The sequence below is a fragment of the Exophiala aquamarina genome, assembly GCF_000709125.1.
Source record: "Exophiala aquamarina CBS 119918 chromosome Unknown aczIA-supercont1.22, whole genome shotgun sequence".
NCBI lineage: Eukaryota > Fungi > Ascomycota > Eurotiomycetes > Chaetothyriales > Herpotrichiellaceae > Exophiala > Exophiala aquamarina.
In genome coordinates, this window is record NW_013550566.1 from 153,295 (window position 1) to 180,410 (window position 27,116).

At 52.0% G+C, this 27,116-nt stretch overlaps 12 protein-coding genes across 12 annotated transcripts; 6 read left to right on the forward strand and 6 right to left on the reverse strand.

Moving 5' to 3' along the window:
- Positions 1-692: 692 nt before the first annotated feature.
- On the forward strand, positions 693-4,578 carry A1O9_12271 (uncharacterized protein; the record flags this gene model as incomplete). Its single annotated transcript, XM_013398772.1, has 2 exons — positions 693-701; positions 757-4,578. The coding sequence occupies 2 exons, from the start codon at positions 693-695 to the stop codon at positions 4,576-4,578; spliced, it is 3,831 nt and encodes a 1,276-aa protein (XP_013254226.1).
- Positions 4,579-5,489: 911 nt separating this feature from the next.
- On the reverse strand, positions 5,490-6,698 carry A1O9_12272 (uncharacterized protein; the record flags this gene model as incomplete). Its single annotated transcript, XM_013398773.1, has 4 exons — positions 5,490-5,704; positions 5,784-5,879; positions 5,951-6,070; positions 6,155-6,698. The coding sequence occupies 4 exons, from the start codon at positions 6,696-6,698 to the stop codon at positions 5,490-5,492; spliced, it is 975 nt and encodes a 324-aa protein (XP_013254227.1).
- A 645-nt stretch (positions 6,699-7,343) lies between these two features.
- On the forward strand, positions 7,344-9,105 carry A1O9_12273 (uncharacterized protein; the record flags this gene model as incomplete). The annotated part of the gene is made up of 3 exons (XM_013398774.1): positions 7,344-7,600; positions 7,667-8,660; positions 8,710-9,105. 3 exons carry the CDS (start codon positions 7,344-7,346, stop codon positions 9,103-9,105), a joined length of 1,647 nt encoding a protein of 548 aa, XP_013254228.1.
- A 471-nt stretch (positions 9,106-9,576) lies between these two features.
- On the reverse strand, positions 9,577-10,458 carry A1O9_12274 (uncharacterized protein; the record flags this gene model as incomplete). Its single annotated transcript, XM_013398775.1, has 2 exons — positions 9,577-10,290; positions 10,345-10,458. 2 exons carry the CDS (start codon positions 10,456-10,458, stop codon positions 9,577-9,579), a joined length of 828 nt encoding a protein of 275 aa, XP_013254229.1.
- A 1,509-nt stretch (positions 10,459-11,967) lies between these two features.
- On the forward strand, positions 11,968-13,503 carry A1O9_12275 (uncharacterized protein; the record flags this gene model as incomplete). The annotated part of the gene is made up of 1 exon (XM_013398776.1): positions 11,968-13,503. The coding sequence occupies one exon, from the start codon at positions 11,968-11,970 to the stop codon at positions 13,501-13,503; it is 1,536 nt and encodes a 511-aa protein (XP_013254230.1).
- A 327-nt stretch (positions 13,504-13,830) lies between these two features.
- A1O9_12276 (uncharacterized protein) lies at positions 13,831-14,593 on the reverse strand (the record flags this gene model as incomplete). The annotated part of the gene is made up of 2 exons (XM_013398777.1): positions 13,831-14,051; positions 14,209-14,593. 2 exons carry the CDS (start codon positions 14,591-14,593, stop codon positions 13,831-13,833), a joined length of 606 nt encoding a protein of 201 aa, XP_013254231.1.
- Positions 14,594-14,892: 299 nt separating this feature from the next.
- Positions 14,893-16,704, forward strand: A1O9_12277 (uncharacterized protein; the record flags this gene model as incomplete). The annotated part of the gene is made up of 2 exons (XM_013398778.1): positions 14,893-15,739; positions 15,785-16,704. Coding segments are annotated over 2 exons (1,767 nt in total), but the record flags the coding sequence as incomplete, so codon positions are not given.
- Positions 16,705-17,313: 609 nt separating this feature from the next.
- A1O9_12278 (50S ribosomal protein L13e) lies at positions 17,314-18,232 on the reverse strand (the record flags this gene model as incomplete). The annotated part of the gene is made up of 2 exons (XM_013398779.1): positions 17,314-17,736; positions 17,990-18,232. The coding sequence occupies 2 exons, from the start codon at positions 18,230-18,232 to the stop codon at positions 17,314-17,316; spliced, it is 666 nt and encodes a 221-aa protein (XP_013254233.1).
- A 585-nt stretch (positions 18,233-18,817) lies between these two features.
- A1O9_12279 (uncharacterized protein) lies at positions 18,818-20,188 on the reverse strand (the record flags this gene model as incomplete). Its single annotated transcript, XM_013398780.1, has 1 exon — positions 18,818-20,188. The coding sequence occupies one exon, from the start codon at positions 20,186-20,188 to the stop codon at positions 18,818-18,820; it is 1,371 nt and encodes a 456-aa protein (XP_013254234.1).
- Positions 20,189-21,051: 863 nt separating this feature from the next.
- Positions 21,052-24,177, forward strand: A1O9_12280 (uncharacterized protein; the record flags this gene model as incomplete). Its single annotated transcript, XM_013398781.1, has 1 exon — positions 21,052-24,177. The coding sequence occupies one exon, from the start codon at positions 21,052-21,054 to the stop codon at positions 24,175-24,177; it is 3,126 nt and encodes a 1,041-aa protein (XP_013254235.1).
- Positions 24,178-24,683: 506 nt separating this feature from the next.
- On the forward strand, positions 24,684-25,869 carry A1O9_12281 (cell cycle arrest protein BUB3; the record flags this gene model as incomplete). Its single annotated transcript, XM_013398782.1, has 3 exons — positions 24,684-24,693; positions 24,748-24,991; positions 25,050-25,869. The coding sequence occupies 3 exons, from the start codon at positions 24,684-24,686 to the stop codon at positions 25,867-25,869; spliced, it is 1,074 nt and encodes a 357-aa protein (XP_013254236.1).
- A 90-nt stretch (positions 25,870-25,959) lies between these two features.
- A1O9_12282 (ribose 5-phosphate isomerase A) lies at positions 25,960-26,983 on the reverse strand (the record flags this gene model as incomplete). Its single annotated transcript, XM_013398783.1, has 2 exons — positions 25,960-26,501; positions 26,605-26,983. The coding sequence occupies 2 exons, from the start codon at positions 26,981-26,983 to the stop codon at positions 25,960-25,962; spliced, it is 921 nt and encodes a 306-aa protein (XP_013254237.1).
- Positions 26,984-27,116: the final 133 nt, after the last annotated feature.

Here is a 27,116-nt window from a genome sequence, read left to right on the forward strand (position 1 = left end):
GAAACTTCATTCAAGGAAGCAGAATCAGTTACAGCACGTATTCAACAGTGACTGTGGTCAAGGCGGGGCGTGAGGATTGCTATGACGATGGTAAAATTGACCAAGAATCGTCAACCTGTCAACCTTGGTGCGATCTGGACCTGCTGCGTCCTGAGACGGGGTCAGCGATCGAGATATCTCCCCAGCATTGAGGAGCAGCTAAAATAGCCGTTCTGCAACCCTTTGACTGGTTCTAGCAGTCCTCTCACAGTCGGCTAACCACGAAGTCTGGAATGAGTATTACTAGGCAACAAGCTGCACACCCTCTGTGCACACAGACTTCGCAATGCCCCTGAGGGACGCTTGGAATTCCCATAGACATAGAGTGGAGTATTAGTTAGCACACGCGAGGATTGTCCTACAGGGGACAGATGTACGGGAGAGATGATTCGATCTCCGAGGCGTGGGATTTTATTTTGGATCAGAAATTGTAAGCTCGGAGGCCAAGATAACCCGAGCCGGGGTCTCACGTGTCACATGTGACGGAGCTGTGTCATTCTCCGACAAGGGGACAAGGATGCGGAGTTGATACAGTACGTCCTCAGGACGATTAATTAATCGATGGGCGACTTTAGCCATCGCGACTTAAACCCGTCCTCTTGACATTCCCTCGAGTTCTGGGGCTGCCGCAGCCAAATACCGTCAAACTGGATATGTTTTCGGTGAGCAAGTCGTCAAGCATTGGATGCCTTGACATTTTTCTAACCCGCAGGCCAGCGCCTCAAAGGCGCCATAGATAGTCGCATCGCCGAGGAACAGGCTCGCCAGCGACAGGCCCAGCTCGGTGCCCAACAGTCCACCAGGACTCCTCCACGAAGACGTCCTCAGGGCCAAAATACCGCTCCTCCCAGGCGGCCTTCACGCCAACGGGAGCAGGCAAACGAGAATACCTCGACCGGGAAAGGCCCTGATCCCTCGGAGTTCGAGCCCGAGTTTGCCATTGGTGATGATGAAAGCAGTGTTCCTAGCAGAGTAGCTACTCCTATACCAGAGGTCAAGGAGAAGGATCGGGATCATGATCATGATGGAGAAAATGATAAAGAAAATGACAAAGAGAAGCAGCCGGCGCCTGCCGCTGCTGACGAGACAAATGAGCAACACACTTCGCAAGATGCTACGACCGAGAAGAGACCCTCGGATGCATCCACGACTCTATCTCCTCCATCACGTTCCCAAGATCTTCCCACAGACGTCCGCGTGAAACTACGCAAACTTGAACGCATGGAGACGAGGTATGGTGAATTGCTCAAAGCCTACCGCTCCGCCCACGCCCGTATCCAAGCCGTCGAGTCATTCGAGTCTACTTTACGAGAGAACACGCCTTTAACCAGTATTAACGATGCTGATGCCTTGGTTGAGTACCTGTCCCAGATCAATCTAAAGAGTGACATGGTCCTGGACGAATTGAAAAGGGTCACGACAGACAGGGATGGTATAAAGAAGAAGTTACAGGCTTCAGAAGACGACGCCACCAAATTACGGGATGAGGTTGCCGTTTTGAAGGAAAATTCTGCTCCCATCGAGCAGCCTAAGCCTTCTCCAGACCCTACCCAAGCCATCTCGATCCCAGACCCTACTATTGTAGCACCGACCGATACCGACACACTGAACGAACCCGAAGCGACTGCCAAATCACCCGCCTCTACCTCCTCCCGCATAGCCAGCTTCTCGCTTTTCTCCCCACGCACCAAAGCCGTTTCCCCACCACCCAAAGAGACTTCGGAAGACCTGTTCTCCTTCGATTCCGAACACGCCAGATTGGAATCAGAGCTTCAAGAACGCCAAACTGAAGTCGAAGATTTGAAACAACAGGTCAATAACTTGAAAGGCGATCTGAAGGTTGCCCGCGAGTCGACGGAAAGCATGGTGCAGAGCCTCGAGACTGCGACTCGTGAACTGCATATGTTGCGTGAAGCGAAGGATAAGTTTGACCAATTACAAATGGATTTGCAGGCTCAAATTGATAACCTGGAAGCCAAATCAAAATCAGACGGGGACTCTTCTGACCGTCTCAAGAAAGATATCAACAATCTAAATGCGCAGAAAGCAGAAGCAACTGAGCAGTGCCACAAGCTTAAGAAGCAAATCCAGGACCTGGAAACGCAAAACGCCGAGCTGAAGCAACTCTCGGAATCTCGGGCCAAAGATGCAACTATCTTGAACGAGAAGCTTGCACAAAAAGACTCGGTTGTCAAAGATCTAGAAGATACCTTGGCGATGTACAAAGCAGCTGAGCGCCAGGAAGCCAAGGGAAAGGGAAATAGCCAGTCAAGCGAGAAGAAGCTTGTTACCATGCAAAATATCATGGACACCTTGCGTGGCCAATTGAGTACGGCGGAGAGCGCGGTTGCCGAATTAAAGGCTGAAGTTAAAACCAACAAAGAAGAATACTCGAGCCGGCCCTCCACAAAAGTTTTTGGATTTCTGGATGATAGCAAGAAGGCTTCCATCGATAGCCTTAATTCTCGGGAAGACGTTGTAAATTATCTCTCTGAGAACTTCGGGTTGCAAAAGACAAGCACTGCAAAACTGGCGACTACCATGTTAACTTCCTCACCCGCCCCGTCGGACGCCGGTACAGCTGCATCCAAGAAGAAGAACAAGAAGAAAAAGAAAGGCAAAGGACAGCAGTCGGCGGTGGAAGATGCTGAAGTCGATACGCCGGTCAAAGTATCAGAGAACCTTGCTGATGTTGATGGTGGTGAGGCTAGCAGTGTCGATGGTCCACATTTGCAAATTTCGAAGCTCGAATCGGAGTTGCTCGGGCTCAAACAGGAGATCGCCGCAAAGGATGCCACAATTGACAGAATCTCGGAACAGCTGAAGGATCAAGAATCTTTGCAGGAGGAAATTGAAACCCTGCGAGATGATCTCCTTCATCAAGGTGAGGAGCATGTTGAAGCCCGAGATGCTCTGAAAAAGGTGCTGAGCGAGAAGTCTACTCTCCAATCTTCCCTGGATATTCTTGAGAAAGCCCTTATGGAGGCGCGGAAGGCAGCCGCCACCGGCGCTGACTCGGAAAAAGCGCACAAGCAAATGGTCGAGCAATATGATGAGCTCCAAGGTCGATGTACCACCCTACAAAAGGATTTAGAAGCAGCGGAGCAATTAGCAACAGCCAGGTTCAAGGATATAACGGACTTGAAGGATATTCTCGCCAAAGCCCAACCCGAATTGCGCAATCTGAGAAGTGAGGTTGCTGAGCTCAAATCAGCCAAGGATGATTTGAAGAACAAGACAGGTGAGCTTAATAGACTTGAAGCTCGACATGAAGATCTCAAATCCGAGCTTAAGGGTCTTGGCAAGAGATTGAGCGACAAGGATACCGAAATCAAGGAACTCCAACAGAAGATTGATCAAGAGACGAATAACCGTACCAGGATAGAGAAGGATCTGGACAAGGCACAGGGTGATCTGAAAACAGCAGAATCGCGCCGTCAAGAAGCGTCAAGCAGTGCGGACCAGTTGAGCCAAAACCTGGTCAAGGCCAAGGAAGAGTCAACAATGCTCAGGGCAAAGTTACATGACCTGGACAAACAGTTGTCTCAGCAAGTTCGAGAGGTCTCGAGCTTGAAGGAAGAGGTCTCACTAAAGACAGCGCTCCATTCCTCGGCTCAGTCACTTGTACAATCCCTGCGAGATCAGACTCATGAGCTGAATATGCAAGCACGTGAATCAGTGACCAGAGCCGATAACTTGGAAGAAGAGCTGACCGAAGCCCAACGAATGCTCTCTGAGCGAACACGTGAAGGTCAGACAATGCGTATGCTTCTAGACCAGTCACAAAGCGGTACTGAAGCCCGACTTCGTGAAATGAAGGAACGGATGGATGCTGCCATTGAGGAGCGTGACCGTGTTGAAGATGAAGCAAGCGTCAGCAATCGCCGTATGATGCGTGAGGTCGAAGAGGCCAGAAGTAAGGCCCGTGATGCGCACCGAGCGCTGAAGATCTTGGAAGACGAGAAAGACGAGCTTGAAACAAGACAGAGAGACTGGAAGAAACGGAGGGACGAGCTCGAACAAGCTACCACTGCAGCAACCAGGGAAGTGGAGGAGGTAAGATCCGCAATGTCCGGCCTGAGAGAGGCTCTCGATGAGAGTGAGCGACAAGTGCGTGAACTAGACACCCAAAAGGCTGATCTGAGACGCGTGGGAGACGACGCCCGAGAACGAGTTGAGAAATTGACCAAAGCAAACAAGACACTGACAGAGGAGCTCAAGGCCGCGCAGTCAGGAATCAAAAACCTCAGACTGCCAGGTCGTGCAGGCACCGGAGTCGACTCAGGCGCTCCAAGCTCTCGCACATCTATTGATTCAACGACCGCGCGCTCACCTGCCCCAAAGGAGCGCTCGCTGTTGTCGAGTAATAACAGTCGCAGTGAAACGCCAACAACCACGGCGAGTGGAGGTTTGAGCAAAGGGACAGTTGACTACGTTTACCTGAAGAATGTATTACTACAATTTTTGGAGCAGAAGGATAAAGGCCACCAGAGGCAGCTAATTCCCGTATTGGGGATGCTGCTGCATTTCGACAGGTAAGTTCCTCTCCTCGCCTTTGCACGTAGAACAGCAGCCTTGTGTCAAAATTCCACCTGAAAGAACCTTGACTAACAGCAGTGTGCGCTACAGGAAAGATGAACAGAAATGGATATCTGCCATTGCTGCTCGATGACCGAGTAAATGAAAGAGAGTTTACGTCTACGATCAACAAGAAGGTTTGGAAGCCTTTGCCTTACATGAGCGACTTCCGTTCAATGCAGGCACCTTGGTCAATTAATTATACCTGGTCTTACTGACCAAGGGTCCTTGTAACAACACTACGTCTTTTAGCAAAGGCCTCAGCCGGGCCAGAAATTTGGGTTAAGGCGGGGGGGGACACGTCCAACGAATTACTAGAAAACGTCTGTTTGCTGCGGATCTAATTACTGGCTTTAGACATTGGGAAGCGATAGCCACACCCCGAAGCAGACCCTCAAGACTCTGTTTCGATCTATCTTTCCTTCGTCATGACATCCTCGAGTCTGTAGTAATCCTTATGTAGAGGCAGCAAAGAATAACACCATACCGGGCTACCTAAGTTAGGTAGGACAAATACTCGAGCCGAGCTACAGAACCTAGGAACCACCAGAAGGTAGTGCCAAGGGAGTCAGGGGCGCTCAGCCTTGCCTCGGGCGGGTCATGATACTACGATCCAACAGGGTGGCTTTCCCCCCGAGGGGCTCTTAGAACCGGGATTCTTGTGTGTGTGCATTGGGACCCCTGAGGGGCTGGAGGGCAGGCAACACACTTTTTCAGTGCAGTGGCGTCTCCCAGACGCCAAACCATTCATGTATTTGGCCGAGTGGTGGAAAGTGTATTTATTGTCGCGAGCTCAAAACCTAACGACACGACGGTTCGACTGTAGAAGCTACAGCACACGCAAGGTGTTTGCAAATACGAATTTCGAAGCCTCAGTAGCTATTGCCGTACCGCTCCTTCAGATGATCTTCCGCCCGAATCGGCCTATATTTCGGCTGCTCACCTGGTCCAAGGCAAGTCGGAATACATTCGATGACCTGGTCCAAGAGCCCTTCATTGAAGAACGCAACGGAATACCGGTATCGATTCGAGACTGGCGTGATCACCCGGTGCAATGTCGAGGTGTACATCTCATTTGTCCATCTCTCTGTTATCGATCAACAAGCGTCATTAGGGTTTGAACAAGTTGAAAAATCATGGTGGATATTGCTTGAAGTTGCACCTACCCATCATGTCGCCTATGTTGACGACAAACGCGTCGTCGACGGGTACTACGGGATGCCATGTGCCGCTGGGCTTGTGGAATACTTCGAGGCCGCCGACTGTATCAATGCGCATCGTGAGTGGCGCTGATCCCGAATGGCATCCGAAGAAGGCTTGAAAGCGGACTTACTCGAGTCTTGCATCAGCAGCGTAAGCGCCCCAAAATCCGTGTGGGCACCGATCCCTCTCGAGTTTCGAGCAGTCTCTGCCGTGGCAGGGGGATAACGATGTGCTCTGCACATTGGAATAGCTGGACCCTATTGTCAGTATCGTCGAGCCGTCACGGGCGGCAACTCGCCCTGCAAGTCAATTTCAAGTGACGATGATGAATTACAATTTTCGCTGCTCACAAACTCGTCAAAGTACGTCTCCTCGAGGCTCAGGCTGAGCGCCATGAGGCGAAACATATCCTTACTCAACTCATGCATCTGGTTGAAGTATTCCATGAAGGACTCCCGAAAGTGAGGCAGTTCGCTCCCGGGGGGCCACTGGTTCGGTCCCTGAAGGAACCGCGTCGCTCCGGGCAGTTCCAGCCCAACCATGAACCCTTCCTTCTGGTCTGCGAACCCGCCTTCGAGCATCTGCTCGCCGACACTTTCATATCCGCGCAGGCAATGGGAATTCCCTCTGTGCAAGCCCTTTTTCTGGTCACTCGGCAGCGCGAAGAAGTCCGCGATCTCGCTCAGAAATGCTTCACGCAGAGTACGAGAGACATTGTGCCCTGTGATCTGGAAAAAGCCTGGCGACTGGCATGCGGATCGCAGGGATTCCACGATTTCGTGGATCGCCGACGCGTCTTTGCCGGATAAGTATGCTGAGATGTCGATCAGTGGTATCTGCAGTTGTTGGACGGTTTCGGAGCCGGCAGCGTCGCCCATCTTATGGAATAAATTGCGGGTGTTCAGGTGGTTATCAGCTGGAGGTAAATATTTGGTCGATGCACGACTATGATGTTATCTTTGGTCTGGAGAGGCTCCTTCTCTTGACTGGCATCGTAGTTGACAGCACAAGACATGCCGTAGGCATCTTTCTCCTGGCTAGTTTGAAATTCGTCCGCTTAGTTCCTCGCTTCCACGAAATGCCATTCCTGGGCGCACGGCGGGTCACTTTTCTACAGTTTGATAGGCCTGTTGAAGTAACCTACCTAGGAAATAACTGCCAATGGCTGGACCTCAGTGAGAGATCTGTGGGCCTGGGAGGGACGCAGGGCGTCGGTCTGTGACTTTGACAACGGCTCGACCATATCGACGGACATCACCACCAATACTATCTTTGTATCTGGTCTTATCTCTACACTAGACTTATCGAAGTTGCAAAACTGTGTGCGAACCCGGTTCTCATGGCTCTGCAGCATCTCCCGAAAATCTGGTTGGCGGGACCGGGCTGGACACACGGGAAACGGATCCACGGGTTCGCAAGCCATATTACAATATGATTTCCACGACATTGCTCCCGTTATCTGCTTCGCAAGCCGGTCTTCTTCTGAGCTCTCTCTTTGCAAGCAACTAAGAACCTTGGCCACAATGTCGGCTTTGCGGGAGCGCGTACACCACGTCCACGCAGAGATCAAGAATAAGACAACACGAGACGGTTGGGTACTGGAAAAACAAGATTCCAGTTGGGCTCCTGCCGGCACGTGGTCCAATGCCGACCTCGACATAACCCCAGTAGACAGGCGGACTTGGACGAGCTGGACCATCTTCGGGTACTGGTTCAGCGACATCATCAGTATTCAAAGCTGGCAGACCGGCAGTACCATCCTGGCGGTTGGTCTGACATGGTAAGTGCTTTGGAAGCCCATAAGTATTTGTCACTGGGGTAGATTCTCACAATGATGGTGGGCCAGGCGCGAGGCTGTTTTTGCGATCATCTTTGGCTCATTCGTGATGGGAGTGCCGATGGCCTTGAACGGATACACGGGTGCAAAGACACACGCACCATTCCCCATCCTCGCGCGTGCATCCTTTGGATACCATCTGGCCAAATTCCCTGTTGTCGTCCGTCTCATCACAGCTCTTTTCTGGCATTCAATCACCAATTTCCTAGGCGTTGGGCCGACAATTCAAGTCATACGAGCAATCTGGCCGTCCTTCAGGACGTTGCCCAACCACCTTCCAGAGTCAGCCGGCATCACATCGCAACAGATGATCGCTTATTTCGTGCTCTGGGTCGTGCAGTTCCCTCTGCTGATGATTCCCCCGCATAAAATGCGATGGTTGTTCACCGTCAAGATCATCATGGCCATGAGCACAATTGTAGGCATGACGATATGGATATGCGTCAAGGCTGGCGGCAGTGGGGACATTTGGGACCAGCAGCCCCAAGTCTCAGGCTCAGCGAAGTCCTGGTTGATCATGTGGTCTCTCAACAGCTGTACTGCATCTTGGAGCACCGTTGGCGTAAACATCCCCGATTTCACGCGCTATCTGCACAAGCCTCGATCTGCATTGCAGCAAGCAGCCTGGTTCCCTCTGATCTGCAGTTGGGTTGCAGTCATCGGTATCGTCGTGACTTCCGCGTCCTACGTGCTGTACTCGGAATATATATGGGATCCGATTGCCATAATTGACACATGGGATGGGGCGGGTGGTCGCGCCGCTGCATTCTTCGCCGGACTCTCCTGGGTCCTTGCTCAGATCTGTGTCAACGTGTCAGCCACTGTGATCTCGGGCGCGAATGACCTGGCAAATCTTTTTCCAAAGTGGTTCAATATTCGACGGGGCGCCATTTTCATCACGATTATTGGCGGGTGGGCCATGGTGCCGTGGAAGATTCTGCATTCGGCGAGCTCGCTTTTGAGCTTCATGGGATCACTGGCCATCTTCTTGTCGCCTATGATGGTGAGAAATGACCTAGACCGCAATGATAGACTCACTGACAGACGTGCAGGCCATCCAAATTGCAGACTTCTTCGTTATAAAGAAACAAAACCTGGACCTTCCAGCCCTGTATCAGCCACAAGGGCGTTACCGCTATGTCTTTGGCGTGAACTGGCGAGCTCTGTTCGCTCTTGGCGCTTCGATCGTACCTTGCCTGCCGGGTCTGGCATACAACGTCAATCCGAATGTTGAAATCGGTGGAGCCGCATATTTGATCCAATTTAACTGGTATTACGGATTCTTCGTCGCCTTTGTCTGCTATATCGCAACTAGCCTGCTGTTCCCTGCGAACGAGACGCTTGTGCCTTGCATGATCGAGACGAATGACCAGGGGGGCCTGGAGAGCATTGAGATAGAGAAAGGGTTGAGTGTCGTGACTGCGAATGAGCGGCAGAATGATCAGTAGGCTCGGATAGTGGCTACAAATAGCGCACATACACACCATTGTGCACCTCGTACTGAAGCTGGAAGACAGCCGTTTTATAAGCGGCCGTTGGCCGGATCCTTAATACTTAGATCTGGGGGATGGCTTCATTTGTCTGATTTAACCCAGGCCTTGTCATGTGGTTATACCTTGATTCTGGCTTATATTGAGCAATATTTGGGAAAGTTGGAAAGAAATTCACACGTATGCGACTCAGAGGGGGTGGATTGTTCAACTGGCTGTATTGGATCAACTAAAAGTAGAATACACTTCAAGTCGAAGGACAAGGGTCTTCTGGGCTCTCCAACGTACCCCCGACGTTCAATTATGCTATGCTCCACATACTCTATTAGCGACAATGCCAAACGTGTTCGAGAGAAGCACATGATAAGTTTGGAGTCATTATCATCAAATTTAGCCCACACTGTTGTCGGCATGAAGGATCTCGGTACTTCATAGGGCGAATATGGCGACAACACCAGCGACAGCGAGACCGGCAGCATTCAAGCTCAGATGATCAGCGGCGCCGGCGAAGGTAGATGCGCTATTTGCAGGGGCGCTGGCGGTGGTGGAGCTGCCACCAGCTGCGGCTGTCGTACCAGGCTGTCCGCTGGTCTGAGTGGCGAGGGTAGAAGCGTACGTAGTGCCGTCGAAGGTGAATGAGCCACCATCAGTGTAGGTGGATGTAGCGCCAGTGGCAGTGGTGCTCCCCCAGGAACCAGAGCCGTTTGAGGCAACGGTACCGTTGGGAGAAGCGGTTGAGGTGCCCCAGCCAGATGAACCGGTCTGTTGAGCGGGGGGTCCGAGAATGATGCTACCTGAAGAGTCGGTCGAAGCAGTAGGCTTGACCGAGGTGCTAGAGGATGCGCTGGAGCCTTTGCCGCTGAGGACGGAGAATTGCGTCGAGTATTGGAACTCGCCAGTGCCATCGACAATGATCAACATACCATAGCCGGTGTCGGTGGATTGCTTGCCTGGAGCAAGGCCGCTGGGCACTGACCATTGGTAGGACTTTTGGGCAGCAGGCAGGCCCTCGACAATGGCGGTGTCTGATGGTACACAGTTGGAGGATGGACCATGGCAAAGGACAAGGCTGACGGTGACACCGTCGGTCTCGTGTCCACTGGGGTCCCAGGTGACTTCAAAATCCTCACCAGCAGTGACGGGCTGTTTGTTTAGTCAATTATGTGATTGAGAGGATTATTTCATACGAAGACATACATGAGTAAGGTCGGGGGTAAGGAGAGCACCCCAGGTGGCCTCGCCAGGCTTTGTGAAGGCTTGAGCCACGGATGCAAGGCCAGCGGCCGCAAAAGTGAGCAAGATGGAATGCATATTGGTTTTTCACGGGGAGCTCAGGTGAACAAATTTAAGCAGGAGGGTATTGGTTGCAATATAGTGTAGTGAAAGACTTGGGTCAATGCGATAGTGAATGGACGTCAAAAGAATGACTGAAAAAGGAGCAAACAACTTAACAGACCAGCTGGAGGTGAAGAGGGTCGACAGAGAGATGCGATGCTGACTACAGAAATGGAAAGAGGGGACAGAGAGCGACCTTTTAACTCACGTCGAAGGAAAAGAGAAACCTTTGGCTTGGGGTGTCATGGATGGCGCCGTGGTTTAGCTCAGCCTCAGCTCATCCCCGTGTTTCACCCACTTTGGGAAATTAACTCTAGCCCGAGATACATAGAACCCCTGGCAGGGTTGGTTCATGACATAACCAACCAACTGCTGTCGGAGTCTTGTCTTTGGGGCCGTTAATCTTGCAGAACCGGTCAATCGAACCAGGCGCTTTGAGGGTAGCACCAGCTTGGAGAAGGTAGGATGCCTCCCGTATCCGTACTAACGGAGGCCGATACAGCGCGTTAAGAAAGGAGAAGATGTAGCAGAACGGGTGGTGAAACCAGGGGATGGCAGATAATCCTAGATCGTTCGGCACGACTCCCCCTCTCCAGGTTAGGCGTCGGCGTATGTGAGTTTTGATGGAATCAGGTGATGACGGGGTGCACCATTCATAGTTCTTTCGGCGTCGATGATATAATATCCGGACGTATATACTCCGTATATGTAATTATATGAACGAGGCGCTTATGTGTTATTGATATGATGGCCCTGGCCCAGGGAGTCAGGGACCAAATCTCAAGTGTGGAGAGTCAATTGGAGATTTCTTGGTGCAATTTTCGCCGTTCCTGCCGTCGATCCGTCAATGGTGCCAAGACCTGCTCCCATTGGTCATTCTACGCAAGCCCCGCTAATTCCCCGAAATAGCCCATAATACGAGACGGGCCGGTCGAGACGCGAGTACGTCAGTACTCGCACTCCGTAGTTGACCGGGTCAACTGCCTCAGAGATCAGACCGTCCAACTGTTGGCCAGTAGTACTACCTCGTCTGTGACATCTGTGGGTAGTAGGTACCGATTAGTCGTACTACCGCCTCTTCAGAGAGGACCGTATGAGCGCAGCCTCGTGTCCTAACTTGGCCAGACACATCATCACACTCTGATGCGGGCCTCAAGGGGAACTCGACAACCTGTCCCTCCTCACCACAGTCCCAGCTGAGGCTGGCTGTGGTGGATCATGGCCTCCTCCAGATCCAGCGCGCCTCCCGTGAGACCTCAGCTCACCCAAGTGCCTGCGGTCATGCCCCCCGGTTCCGATAGTGAGGACGCTTCCACTGCCCTCAAACGGCCCTCGCACGATGGTGGGAACTCGGTCGAGTTACGCAGGTTGCATCATTCTTCCCTTCTAAGCGGTGGGACACACATCCAGGATACAACATCAGAACATGCAAGTGATGGCGAGGAAGAACCCCGATATACGACCCGCTTGAAGCGTGCGTCCACCATGTCCAAAGAGTACACCGACGAGGAAGAGGCTGCCGTCGTGCGAAAGCTCGATCGCAGGCTCGTCATGTTTCTGGGCTGCTTGTATCTGCTCAGCTTCTTGGATCGCTCAAACATTGGCAATGCTAGGATTGCTGGACTAGAGAAGGACTTGTCGCTGTCGTCTGCGCAATACGATTGGCTCCTGACTGCATTCTACATCACCTACATCGGTTTCGAGTGGATGATTCTGCTATACCGACTAGTTCCTGCACATATCTATATCTCGATGTGTGTCTTGACATGGGGCGTTGTTGCAAGTTTGCAAAGCATCAGCACCTCATTCTCCCAGCTTCTCATTCTACGTGGCCTTCTCGGAATTACAGAGGCCGCCTTCGGCCCTGGCGTGCCCTTCTACATGACCTTCTTTTACAGGCGATCCGAACTTGCGTATCGCGTCGGTCTGCAGATATCAGCTGCACCGCTTGCCACGAGTTTTGCCAGCTCCCTTGCCTGGGTCATTGTCAAGCTAAGTCGAAATGGGCCTATCGCTCCTTGGAGAGCCTTGTTCCTCGTTGAAGGCTTCCCCTCAATTCTGACCGCTGTTGCCGCATGGTATTACATCCCAGATTCGCCGTCCAAAGCCCGATATCTCACGCCGCGGGAACGAAAAGTTGCAGTGATGAGACTGCAGTCTGAACAACACCATTCGCACTCCCGTTCTGGTTCTGCATCCAGCATGAGTCTCGCTCAACGGTTAAACCTCAAAGACATCCGTGCAACCCTCCTCGACCCTAAATCATACCTGACTGCACTGATGTTCCTCAGCGTGAACGTGTCGTTCAGTTCACTGCCTGTATTTCTCCCCACCATCATCAACAGCATGTCTTTCTCTCCACTGGCTTCCCAAGCTCTGGCGGCGCCACCCTACCTCTTTGCGTTCCTTTTCGTTCTTATCATCGGTCGGTACAGCGACAAATTTGCTGACTCGCGGTCTTGGTTTCTCATTGGCGTCTCATTGCTGAGCGCAATATCGTACGCCGGCATCGCTCTCGCCGGCTCACTGCACGAAGCACTTGGTGACGCGGGTGGCATCACGATCCGCTATGTCGGAGTTTATGGGGCTGCCATGGGTTTGTTTGCATCTGTGACGCTCATCATTACCTGGACCTTGAACAATCAAGCCACCGCGACAGGAAAGGGTACAGGACTAACCATTCTGAACATCATCGGTCAATGTGGTCCTCTCATTGGTGTACATTTGTTCCCTCAAAGCCAAGGTCCTTTCTACATCCAGGGCATGGCTGTATGTGCTGGGTTTATGGGTATTGGCGTCGCAGGCCTAGCCTTGGTGCTGAGGATTGTGCTCAAGCGAGCGAACGCCAGAAATGGATTTTATAGTGCTCCTGATGGCAAAGGAGACGAGTACGAAATGGTAGCTGCGCCGTCGAGAACGAAGGACGATGACTCCGACGCAGAAGAAGTCGAACAGACGCTCATGGGCGGCGGGAGAAAGTTCAATGCCGAGAATGGAGGCGGTTTCCGGTACATGCTTTAAATCGAGATATACATGGCCGCAAGTGCTTCCTCTCTGCAATATGATGTCAGCACACCAGAACCAGCACTTGATAGACAGGCCTTGAAGAATCATGACATGGAATGAAGCCATTCAGGATAACTAATGGACATAGGCCTAGGGCAGAATTGCTGGTGCAATGCTAATTATACACTTTATCTTGCCCGGAAATGCTTGGTGACAGGAAACTTCGCGAGGTCCACAGCTACCTAGTAGTAGTGTCTGAAGCTTCTGGACCATTAATTCAAGTATCAATTTTCCTCCGCAGTCAAGTTGGAAAAGCACTCGTGTTTATCACTAGCAGCCAACCTAATTCTTCGAACTGTCACTTCCTGAGGGATTCTTGCCTTCTTCAGACTTCTTCTCGCCCAACTTCTGCATCTGCTCTATTGTCATGTTGTGCTTGTCTCCGCTGATCGCTTGTTCACTGGAAGAGGCGAGCTCGGGCTTCCACTCGCCCTTGCCCGTTTTGGCCTTTTCGATGCTGTCCGATTTGTGGCGGTCGATGTTGCTCGCTCGGTCAGGGGAGTCTTTGTTATCTGCGTCAGCAAACAGGGTTTTGTATCAGCGCTGGGAGAAGTATGGTCTTGGTTATCTGTGAGAATGAAGGGTCTTGGGCTGGGAAAAGAGTTGTAAGTGGCCTTTGATGAGGTAACCTCAGGCTATGAGAGAGCGATCCGCACATACCATGATCGGCTTCACTCAACGACTGGCATACGGAAGATGTATGAAATGTTGCGGCCGGTCTCGAAGCAACAGATCTGCCAATCGCTCGCAGAGGAACAACAGTGCGAGCCAGGGATGACATGATGGATGAAAGGAAGAGGTTGTGTAGCCACAAGAATAAACAATAGTACTTAGGATTGTCAACAGCGCCTACAGTGTCAGGAAGAAGTGTTCTGGAAACGAAACGATCTTGTATCGCGCGAGGGACCTGGACTCTGAGTCTGAAGAGCTTGCCAATTTGTTCTGGGCCAACAGAACTGTCGACTTCAGCCGAGGAGTGGCCATCGAGGTGGCTCCTCCTGGCATGACGTCGCGGGCGTAAATCTGACCTGGCACCGAGCGTCATTATTGTGACTTAGACACGGACCGAGGAGATTCCTTTGAGTATTAATTGATTCGGCTTCCTTTTCCGGGGCCTTTAGAAACGGAGATTGGATGAGTCGCCATTGGTGGAGCCAATGCGATGTAGTATCCCGTTCAAGCATGTGATCTCATATTGAATGCCGAGTCACATGATTGAGGCTTGGCAATTATCGCGTGTTTGCGACGCGTTCACGTCAAATCGTCCACCCCTCGGCTTTGCGACAGACACAACAAGGCTCGGAAATCAATTCAGAACATTGCCTACTGGTGCATGTGGCAATAATGCTTCGGTCTCCGGCAAAAAGACGTCGCCTGGACAGTTCGACAACTGAGACCGACTCTGGTACCGATCCTAATCCCTCCTTGCATCAACAGCCGACGACCCCAACCCGCGCCTCATACTTGTCGCCAACCAGGAGTTCACTTGCCCGGTCGCATCCTCACCTCATTAACCGAACTACCAGTCGCTCAAGTAGTAAGCCTACGGCCAAACGGTTAAGAGATGAGATACTGCGCCCCCCCGGCAAACCATCGGAGACTCTGAGTGCTGCCGCATCTCCTCCATCTCTCGCTGCTGCGAATGACTCGGACCAGAGCGAGGGTGGAAGTAGAGGAAACCAAACAGCCACTAATTCTGCGCATACCACAACTACTGATGCGCCAGATCAGACACAGCCCTCATCCCGCTCATGGTCGGCCTCCAGTGAACAGCAGCCGGTCAATCAACCCCGCCGAAGCCCAACTGGGGAGGCGGACCCCCTCCCTTATATATTTAAGCCGATACTAGTCTCAAGACCCAGCAGCGGCTCCAGGCCAGGGCCCAGAAATCGTAGCGAAGAGCTCGATCTGCCTCCTACACCGGTACAGCTTGGTCTTAGCACGATGCCTGATAAGCCCCGTGGTCTAGCATCGAGCAGTAGTCCTAGAGGTTCGAAGTCTGGAAGTGGCAGGAGAAGACGCCGGAGGACTGATGGTCCAATTACAAGCAGCCCTCTGAAACCGAAAGATCCTGGTCGAAATGCTAGAGAAAGTGACGACCGGAACGCTGAAGATCTTCTGGTGATTGAAGCCTTGGAAAGCGAATTGGACGATTCACGGAACATAGCAGCATCTTCCCTTGTAAAGAAAAGTCAAGAAAATGGAACCGACAATTTGCCGGTAGGATTTGTCGAAGAGGGCACCAATCTCAGCACTTTGCGTGAAAGACTCGAACAACTCAAGATGGAAGTGAGAAGACTGGATGTTGCTGTTGAGAAGGACGAGGCCGATGACGATGTTTTGTCCCTACTCCTTCCTTCTACTGCAGAGTGCGCTAATGTTGGCGCTGCGGATGAGGAGAAAGCCATGCAATATTTGTCACTGTTTTCTCCTGGTGATCTTAGGCTCACCACCTCGACCAAAACGAAGAAAGTGAGAGGACGAACAAAAATTATTCACACACTAGGCTTGAAAGCCCCTCCTCCCTGGCCTGTTCATGCGTTCACATTCGCATTTGAAGTGGTTGTGGACGCTGAAGACGCACGAGTAGAGGATGTCTCCAGGATCTACACAGCTGCGCATCCCCACCGTAAAGGCCCAACGGTGGGTATACAAAAGTGGGTGTGGCAGCGCATGGACCATCCACTTCACAAGCTTGATGTAGGCGGTGTGATTTGGGGTCTAGGTCAATGGTTTGCTGCGTCGACTGAACGAGCCAAAGTCTTCCACCGGCTCGACCTTCAATACAACCTTTCCTCTTCAGATGACACCAAGATTGGGAAACACCTGACAGAACGTGGCGCCATCATGCTGCTCCCATTCCTGCATCGAACCCAGGTGCAGATCAATGTACCGGGAGAAACCAAGAGACCCAAGAAGAAAATCCTCCTGCTCTGGGACATTAACATTGACTGGAGCAGCGAGGTAAAATCTAACATCCGCATCGCTGCTAGCGGCGTCCCAGCAAAGACTGGGCGAGATCTGGCAGAGGTGTTTGCTAGTTTGTTCCCAACCAAGGGTGTGGCGGCAGCGGCGGAGTATGTGCTTGGGCTGCTCCAAGGCGACGAGGAAACCGAGTCTCCAGTCGGAGAGCCTGTACGAAGGCGCAAGAGGAAACGCGTAGTGCTATGAAGGGTCATATTGTGTCACGAACAGGATTACGAGCTTTAACGAGGAAACGCATCATGTCCAGACAGCATCGCATGGAATTATGTAGTCGCTGGCGGATTGGTCATGAAGAAAGACCCACTGGTTGGTTGGTGATGTGTTGAGTTAGCATCAAAGATGATACCCCCGGGATGAACATGACTTTTGCACATCATTATGGTCACCATCAAGGATTAAAGTGCAACTGAAAAGCACAGTTTCCAGATTTCATCTTTTCATTGGCTCACTTTTCTGGAATCTTCATCTAGCCGAGAGTGCTAAACTCGAGAAAATGGAGACACTCGAAAAAGGGTTGGACGCCGGACCCCTTCTGAAGGAGTTAAAAAGCCCCGAGGACAAGTAGTGGTATCCTTCCCCGTCCCCATGCCTTCAGTGCCGTTGTTTTGGTTCATCGATGGAATGCACCACCATTTTCTCCTCTCAATGTGTGTGAAACTTGCATGGTAGAAAGGCCTCCCGCCATCACCAGACTTGTTTTCTGCATACAGCTCATTTCTTGACAAAGTGCCATGCATGCTTGATTCGCACTGTCTCCCTCACTCCTGTGAATCAACGAATCTACTTCTTCTTGCTGTCCTCCGCGTCGGCCTTGGCCTTGGCTCTCTTCTCCCGGACGCCGACGTATCTGGCCTCGGATCTGGCGACTCTCAACTTGCGGTAGGCATTCTCCTCGCCCTTGGGCAGATTGGTCTTCTTGATCTCCTCGAAACCGTGCTTGATGCCGACACCAGAGTCGATGGGTAGGACGGCCGAGAGCTTGCCGGAGACGACCTTCTTGGCGTCGGAGGCGGTCTTGACGTCTTCGGCACTGCTGTCCAACTTCTTGTGCTGTCCGGCCTTGCGTGGGAACAGGATCAAGCGAGCCTTGTAGGCCTTCAGGCGCTCGACATTCAGGCTCAGGGCTTCTTGGCTCGTGGTTTGGCGTCTTGGGTCAACGGAGATACCGATTGTGGGTGCAAGCTTGCGTGGGATACCGGCTTCCTGTTCATCGGAAAATTGTAGTCAGTCTTTTGTACCATAACAGCATCACTTGATATGCATTGTGGGTGAAATATTTGAGCATTGAATTGAACCGGCGGCCCCGACTTCCATTTCTCGCCCATTTTTTCTATCACTTCGCTCCAAGTTTTCGATTGTGTGGAACCATGTGCGCAGAATTTGCACCAAGTTCAAAAAATTCCAATTGTTTGCTATCCCAGACCATGACAAAGCGCGGTGGGGAAGAAATTCATACCTTCAACTCAGCCAAAGTGAAACCTCTACCAGCGCGCTGGCGACGGTTGTACTTGATCGTAGGGCATCTGACGATGGGTCGGAGACGGTCGGTAGGACGAGGAGCGACGGCGGCGGCCTTGGAGAGACGAGCAGCTCGACGTCGAGATTTGCGGCCGGCTTGATCAAAGTGCACGCGCACTCGTCGCTGCCAATCCTTGTGGAAATGGTTGTTCGGAAGCTGTTGGTTGTGCTTGATCGCCATTGTGACTGATGACGATTAAAAGAACAACCGTTGAAGAGGATTGTGCGAGAGGGAAGCGAAGTTGTAGTGTGTATGTGTGTCAAGCGGGCGAGTGGATCGCAGTTTGCTCAACTTTTGCTCTGCCCTTCGTGGTGCAAATTAACTCTTGGCGCCAAGCGTTAGGGCATGTCATGTGACTGCAAGGCTGATGATAAGCCTTCTTTTGCAGAGTACGAGAAGGATCTGTCCTCCCTTCGATCTACCCCCTTTCTGCATCGGCAATTTTCCTACTGTTTCATTCAGGTATCATGAGGCACAAGTACCGAATTTACAAGATCGGGAGTAACATCTCATAGGAGTCTTCTGAAGGCTCTAAACGCCGAATTTGCTCACTGCTGCTGAATTAAGTGCCATACCAGCTATGGTCAAGTACGAATCCCGAGAACACAATTGGTTTATTTGGAGAGACAAAGTCTTCATTTCATTCATGACTGAGTAACGAGCTAGCTAATCGTGATTCTGAATCATACAGGTCCCCTTCCTAGCTGCAGGTGGGGACGGATATCATTACATTCGTTCCAGCTCCGAAAGAGCAAATCCCCTCATTTAACCTTGACTCCAGGATTCAATACCCAGCCCAACCCCTTGAGATAGCTTTGCTTTCTTCACCTTAACGTCAGGTTCGCCAAAACTAGATCCGCGTTTGTGCCCCTGAGTGCGCTTCTTGACTGGCCCAAAAAGTTTTGACTGCAGAAGATTGCTGGATCTTTCGGCGTTCTGTGACAAGCGCAATGATTCTTGACTTGCAGGATTCCGTCGCAGCATATCGCTCGCCAGTGAACTGGCCTGTGATTGTTGGACATCATCGTCAATCTCCTCAGCGTCCGAAATCGAGATGGTGCTGTCTCTATCGTGGCGTTCTCTTTCGGCAGACTCAGTGACAAGTTGCGAAGCGGGGGCCGAGAATGGAATCATCGATTCAGGGTACCCGTCACGAGTGAGAGAGCGACGATGAGCCGGAGTGGTGTGAAGTGAGGATAGCGAATGTGCTCCTCGAGTATGGCCACGCTTGAGTTTTGACGTATGGGTTCGAGTTGGTGTCGATGGTACGCTAATGCTTTCACCATTCAGAACCTGATCTGCGGCTAGCAGCGCCGCGATGTTTGAATGATTTGGTGCGCTTTGAGGGAATTGTGGAACACTCTTTCGCTGTGGGGTGGTGAAATTGTCGCGAGGGGTGGTGTATGTCGGGGAGAGACTTTTCAGACGGCTAAAGTGTTCTCGATTGTCACGAATTCGTTTCTTGAGCAGAGCGTTCTCCTCCATTAATAGGTCGAATTTGTCCTTTTCCATCTCAATCAACTTCTTTGCTCGCTGAAGTCGGTGCTCGGCTTCATCTCGCTCATCTTCGAGCGATCTGCACGTTTTGGTCAAAGCCTCGATTTGTGGCAATGTCGGTGGTTGAGAACACCGAGAGTTCATAGAGAACGAGGGTCGATTCTTTGTCTCGGCAGACTGTAGAACTTCCATCTCCCGTCGAGTCATCTGGTGTTCGACTTCGGCGCGTTGAGCTGCCTCTTCCGATTCCATCAACAACAGGTTGTACTGAAGTTTGAAATGTGCGGCAGAAGTCCTAGCATCCTGTACCACAGTAATCAAGTCTCGAGCCATATCCCGCAGTTCCCCAATATCCGCAGACTTGTCAATAGCATCTTGCGTTGGGAGAGCCTGTAGAACATTGGGTTGGATTGTGTGTGGCGGAGAAGCCAACAAGTTGTCAGCGGGACCGATGCTGCTTCGGTTCATTGGTGAGTGGAATCGCGGTGGTTGTGTAGATGGGGGCGGTGTCATGCTAGTAGACATTGGAGGAGGAGTGTATGCTGATTTAGTGGTGCTGTCGGCGGAACGGCTACGAGCCGGAGGTGTCGAAGGGACCAGGGAGCCTTGCAGCGCGGCCTCAGTCAGAAGACCTGCCATGGCGATTGAAGAGAGAGCTCAATAATTAATTTGTTTATTCGATGCCTCTTCTGAATGCTGCACACAGCATACGCTCGAGTAGTCCGACGGCGGTGAGGGGCAGTGTGATGCTCGCGGGCGATCGATCAGCACTGTCAGTGGGAAGTCACTGGCTTTCGGCACGGTATCGATAGCGGTGGAGTCGAGAGTTGGAAAGGGAAATCACAGTGGTTTGGTGGTCAATTCACACAACGATACATGCTGAGAACGTCCGTGACTTTGGGAGGTCCAGGTGTTTGGATCGGGTACTTGGGAAAATCCGTTGAGGGGGACTGCACGGGGACTCGAGATAGATATTTGACAGGTTGGACCTGGTGGTCAGGATTTGGGAGATGGGCCGGAAGACGGATGGCTGGGAGCGCGAATGGAAGAGAAGAGGGAGCGAGGTGTGAAAGTGAGAGAGGTGGGTGGGCTGGCAGCAGCTGTTCTGCGAGAAGAAGGCTTGATACGGGCCCACTCTCGAGTCCGCTATTGGAGGAAGGAGGCTGGGCGTGTCTCTGACGCGACTACAGCAGCAACTAGTCTCCCAATGGTTAGTCGCGCAATGGTCGCTTAGGAAACCGTCGACGGCCGCGCTTTTGCTAACGACGAGCCTCTGAACCCCTATCTCCCGCTGTCAACATCGGTTTATGAGCTGGTCTTCCTCTTTTTAACGATACATTTGAAAGCTTCGACGATATCAACTGGAGACTCCAAATACCCGTCCTTCCAATGCCTGGAGTTCCAACTTTCTGGCACTCCATGTAGGCCAATATATCTACCTTCTTGGAACGGAAGTCATACAGAGACCCAATAACGGATAACGCGTACCAATATATCCAAGCATGGACCAGGACCATGGGTCTAACGTTCCACTTCGGGCCAGCATTCCACGGCTGTCCCGTCTGCCCATGCCACGTGCTATGCCTTCCAGCGACAACATGCGACTCACTGCTAGAAGTTCTACAGCTCCCGTGATTCACAACGACGACCTGCGAAAGAACTCGACACTTCCACGTCCAGCAGGATCAAAGACACCACTGATAGAGACATTCAACCACTCGATTAAGGCGCGATATGCCTGGTCTGACGGCCCCCTCCGACCAAGAAGCGTGTCGCCGGTTCGAGATGCCCTTCGAGACGCACAGAACGCGTCACTGGATACCACTCCCCCCGGATTAAACTCGGAATTCCCAGTTTTCGAAGATGGGAATGAGAATCCAAGCATCACCAGCAAGGACAATTCCGGAGCGGAGTTCAAGGAGCGGCGGCGGCCTCGACCCTCATTATCGGAGAGGACTATCGAAACATTATCACAGATTTCACCTTGTCCATCCCCCGTTGGTAGAAGACCGAGCTTGGTTGGTACTGATACTTCCATGCCTCCTCCAAACCGCCCAGCATCAAGCATGAGAGAATCTCGACCAAACACACCGGCGGCCCAACGTCCAGACTCACCATCGAAACGTCCATTTAGACCCCCGGGAAGGATGTCGCCGACCAAGGATGTCGGTGCTCTGCCCCCAGTCGTTTCACCTGGCAACATATATACACCGCCCAAAGCTTTTGTCAGAGGTCGCGGTTCACGCATCGCAAAGCTGCCTCATGAATCCAAACGATCAGTGAGTTCCGCATTGGGAGCCCCTGAACAGAAGCTTGACTCGACGCGTGCAGCTCACGCTCCGGTTTCAGCCATGAAGTCCAAGCCGACATATAGTAGCAAGACGATAGGACACACATCGTCTTCTGGAAAGCCCTCGCTTGCCTCCATCTTCAAAGATCTTCCGACGTCGACTGGGACCAAGACTACCAAGCTGGCTGTTTCTGAACCTGAACAGCGTACTGGTCTGCTAAGAGCCAAAACGAGAGGGGAGAATGCGATCGCGCCTTCCACGCCCCCCTCGGCGCAGTCCAAGAAACAAAAAGCTCCTCCCAAAACCGAAACACCTGTTGCCGGGATCGCGGAAGCGAAGAGTTCACCCAGGTCGTCGGCTGCTCTGCGAGAAACCATTGCGAAAGCAAAGGCTGCGAAGAGAAAGGCACTGGAGATAGGACAGGATGTACCTCATCAGCAAATATCAGGACGGCCATGGCCTGTGGTTGGAATTGAGCACGAAGTCCTTCCCGGTCAGGACAGTCAAGGCCTCCTACGGAAACGAATCGCACAAGCTGTAACATCCGGTATTCTGAATATCGCAAGCATGAGTCTGAAACGAATGCCCACAGAAGTTATGAACATGTACGAGTCGGACAACAGCACGGCAAAATGGTCGGAAATGGTAGATTTAATCAAGTTGATTGCAGCAGATAACGAGATCGATCAGTTCGAAGAGGCAGTATTTCCAGACTACTCCCCAGAAGATATGACGAATGACGACGAAAAAACCAGCCAGTTTGGTGGACTGGAACACATCAATATGCAGAGAAACCTGCTATCTGCAATTCCAATTGGCCTCCGTCAACTCGAGAGACTACAAATCTTGAACTTGAGTAACAACAGGTTGACTAATGACGCCTTTAAAGTTATTGGGCAAGTCCGGAATCTTAAAGAACTGATGCTCGGCGAAAATATTCTGAATGGAATCTTGGACTTTGGTGACCACCAACTCAACAACCTTCAAACCTTAGATCTCCATGGAAACGATATCGTTGGCCTCCATGGGGACAGCTTCGGTTGCCTGAGGAGTTTGAAGTCGATCAACCTTGCGGGCAACAAGATGACTTCAATCCAATGGGAGCTTTTTGAGCGTCTGCCTCTCACAGATCTCAATGTCTCGAAGAACTGTCTCGTGAATACGCTCTTTGATGACGCTATGAGCCTTCCCAGCCTCCGCGTCCTTGACGCTTCTCACAATTCTCTGAAGGAGATTGGTGGAGGGTCACTGGACCTACCTAGTCTTCGCTCGCTCGCGGTCAATGCTAATCGTCTAGCCAAGCTACCAATCTTGGCTAAATGCGCTTTGTTGCAGACCCTTCTCGCATCTGAGAACGAGTTGGAGGAATTGCCTGCTGGGTTCATTGACTTGAAGGCTTTAAAGAGCGCGGATTTTGCCCACAACAACATTAGGACTATCCACCCCGAGATCGCGTTGATGGAGGAGTTGAGCAGCCTCACCCTGGTCGGCAATCCTCTGCGGGAAAAGAAATTGTTGACTATGAGCACGGCAGAGATTAAGCAAGATGCAGAAAGAAAACTCGAGACGCAACATGAGGATGCTGATGTGTCGTCAGGAAGCCAAACCACCAGCAACTCTAATCAGGCTCGCCACAAGTCATCCAAGGGAATCCTTGATCTGTCTTCCCAATCTCTCACCACCATTAGCCCTGATGATGTTGATCTCGACGGCTCCAGTGGCGGGATACACACATTGAAGCTATCAAATAACGATCTCGCCACATTTCCGTATGAGCTACTCTCTCATCCAGCCCTCAAGTATTCATTGCAATCCTTGGACCTTAGTCACAACCCACTTCTGCATCCAACCCAATATCTCACGTCTGAGCTGTTCCTCCCGAGTCTCAAATGTTTGTACATTGTGAGCACGGGGCTTACGTCGTTGGATGCATTGACCACTTATATGAAGGCACCTGCCCTCACCGAACTCAATATATCATGCCATCGACTGGCCGGACGTGTTCCATGGGTACGGGCATGGTTCCCTAACTGCGTAACGCTCCTTGCTACGGACAACTGGTTTAACAGCATTGACACCGAGGGTGTGCGAGGCCTAGAGGTTCTTGACATCCGCAACAATGAAATCGAAAGCCTTCCCGCAAGGATTGGATTGTTTGGCAATTTTATTGGATCCGCCAAAGAACCTGGCAAATTAAAAATATTGGAAGTTAGTGGGAATCGGTTCCGCGTGCCACGTCTGGCAGTGGTTGAGAAAGGGAGTGAAGCAGTGCTGAAAGATTTAAGACGAATGATTCCTGAACATGAGGTGCCTGAGGAGTGGAAGGACATGGTATGATTTTGCATTGGTAGGGGTTTTCTCTTGTCCGCGATTCGAGTGGGCGTTTGCATCAAGCAAGCGAACTTTTATTGCACCTTCAACCTCATCGTCCATCACTCACCGTGGGGTGGACTGCTTATAATTGTTATTTTTTCTTTTCAGCGACCCTTCTCTACCGGCAGAATTTAGAGAAACCCTCGCATAGCGTCCGGACATAAAACCTGGCTAGATTATTTACGCTTTGTAATACGATTGCATGGACATTCAGAATCAGAATCAAGCGGTTCATACTCAGATCAAGGGTGACTTGTCAACGATTAAGTCGAATATATAGAAACCGGAGTTGTCCTTGGTCGTCATTGGCACCCTGTCCAACGAGGCTGCTACTGACAGGCGGTGACAGCCGGCAGAATAGTGCGTCCCTCCCGTTTTTGTCGTCAGCCCTCGTCCATAAACCGAAGATACTAATACCCAACCACGCGCCACTTGTTAGCCCGGCCATACAGAGGCCACTACATCCAAACATGTCGAGCAGTGCGTTGTTCCCTCAGAGCTCCATTCTAAAGACCTACTAACTGCCGCTTGCAGGTCAATTCGTGGTCTCAGAACTGCCCGCCGATGCCATTTCGTCCTTGAGGTTCTCACCGCACCCCAATTCCCCACGCTTTGCCGTAGCTTCCTGGGACAAGCATGCATACCTATATGAAGTGACAGACGGTAAAACGTGCTTTCTGCTTGCCAAGTACGAGCACCGCGCGCCAGTCCTCGACGTGTGCTTCGGCAAGGACGATAATGAGCTATACACAGCGTGCCTGGACTGGGATGTGAGAAGGTAGGTCACGTCTGCACCCCTTTCAAGAACCAAGCTGTTGACCGTGTCCCCTATCCAGGATCGACGTGGCCTCTGGCTCGCAGACGGTTCTCAGCACCCACGACAACGGCGTGCGATCCGTGGTCTACAGCCAAGAACACTCACTCGTCATCTCGGCCGCTTGGGACTCGACGGTGCATATCCACCCTGGATCTGCCGAAGCGAACTCGAACACGAACTCAGAGTGGATAAATGCAACCATCAATCTACCCTCCAAGCCCTTCTCCCTCGCCCTCTCGCCCTCCAAGCTAGTGGTCGCCATGGCCAACCGCGCACTGCACATCTACGAGCTCAAGACGTTAGCCGCCGAGTGCAAGTCATCCGCTACAAACTCGCTGCAGAACCGCTTGGATATCGACCCGTGGCAGCGCCGCGAAAGCAGCCTGAAGTTCATGACGCGCGCGATTGACTGCATGCCGAACGACGAGGGCTACGCGTCGAGCAGCATCGAGGGTCGTGTCGCAGTCGAGTGGTTCGATCCCAGCGGAGACAGCCAGGCTAGAAAATATGCCTTCAAGTGCCATCGCCAACCAATCGACGATGTGGATGTCGTGTACCCTGTGAACGCGATTGCATTCCACCCGGTGCATGGCACATTTGCGACGGGAGGTGGTGACGGGGTGGTGGCGATCTGGGATGCGGTGGCCAAGCGAAGGATCAGGATCTATCCGAAGCTGAACTCCAGTGTTGCTGCAGCGTCTTTCAGTTCGAATGGGAAGTACCTCGCCACTGCCACCAGCCCTGGGTTCGAAGATGGAAAGGACGAAATCACCGAAGGGTCAATAGGAATCTTCATTCGCGAACTGGGAGAAAATGAGGTGAAGCGGAAAGCCAAATGATGTTTTGAGGCTGGAAAGGTACATCTGTTCTTAGGGATCTAATGCCTGGTTTTATCGGCTACGCAAGCCCTTTCAACGTGGAGAGGCTTGTCATGAGTCTGCGGCAGCACAATCTGCTTCGATGCTAATCACTGGTCTCAGAGGCGGATATCTTGCGACTACGGAATGTCGCTTCTCCCGAGCTCTCCGCAAGGTGACTGAGCCGTCAGACATGCCGAAATAGCAAGCGACGGGCCGTTGACCACCTACGACGCCTGCCGCATTGGCTTCGGGGCCCGTGGGACCACAGAACAGACCGACACCCAGGACGCCGTTGATATCTTTGATGGCTCTGGCAAGCTTCTCTACCTCCCATTTCCCTTCTTCGCCGTCCCCGAGCTCACCATTGGCGACGTCTTCGGCGATCAGTAAGGGATGGGGGAACGGGGCGTCGATGATGAAGAAGTCCTGGTCGGTCTTGATGGGCCCTGCCTTGGCCATGTGGCCTTCTCTGATGTGGGGGCCTTCGCCCATTGGACTTCGACTCCCCAGCATGCGGAGTCTCTTCATGACTTGTCGTGCAGCTTTGGGCTCGACTTCGATGGGAATGGTAGGCCACTTGGTGAGCAGTCGGTGTTGGAGCTTGCGGTGATCTAGCATTTGCCGAGCGGGACGGTTAGCTATCGTACCAACCAATGGTACTAGTCCCATCGTAGCAACGATCAATCACAAGCATTCATCCAACCATAGACATACCTGCGACACAAATAAACTGCTTGGCGCGCATGGCGACCAACTTCTCCTGATACAGACACGCCCCACCGCCCTTGATGCAATTTAAATCCTCATCGACCTCGTCGGCGCCGTCGAATGCGACGTCGATCATGGCGTTGTCGGGCAAGGCGTCGAACTCGATGGGGACCAGTCCGGCCTTGATGATTAGCTGCTTCGACTGGTAGCCGGTAGGCACGAAGCCCACGCGTGACACGTCTTTGCCCAGCTCTTTGATCGCGTCGACCACGTACACGATCGTCGTGCCCGATCCGATCCCTACGAACCGCGGGTTCTCGGGGAAATGGTTGCGCACAGCTTCTTGTGCGGCGGCCTTTTTAGCGGCTTCGATGTCGAGAGCCATGGTAGTGGTTGCGGTGGTTGTCAATGTTTTTCTACACGAGAGAGGAGCTGATGAAGCCGGTGTTGCTGGGCTCGTGCCTCTTGTTCTTCTTGTTCTGAGGTTCGTTCGGAAAGGTTGAGCTCCAAGTCGGTTG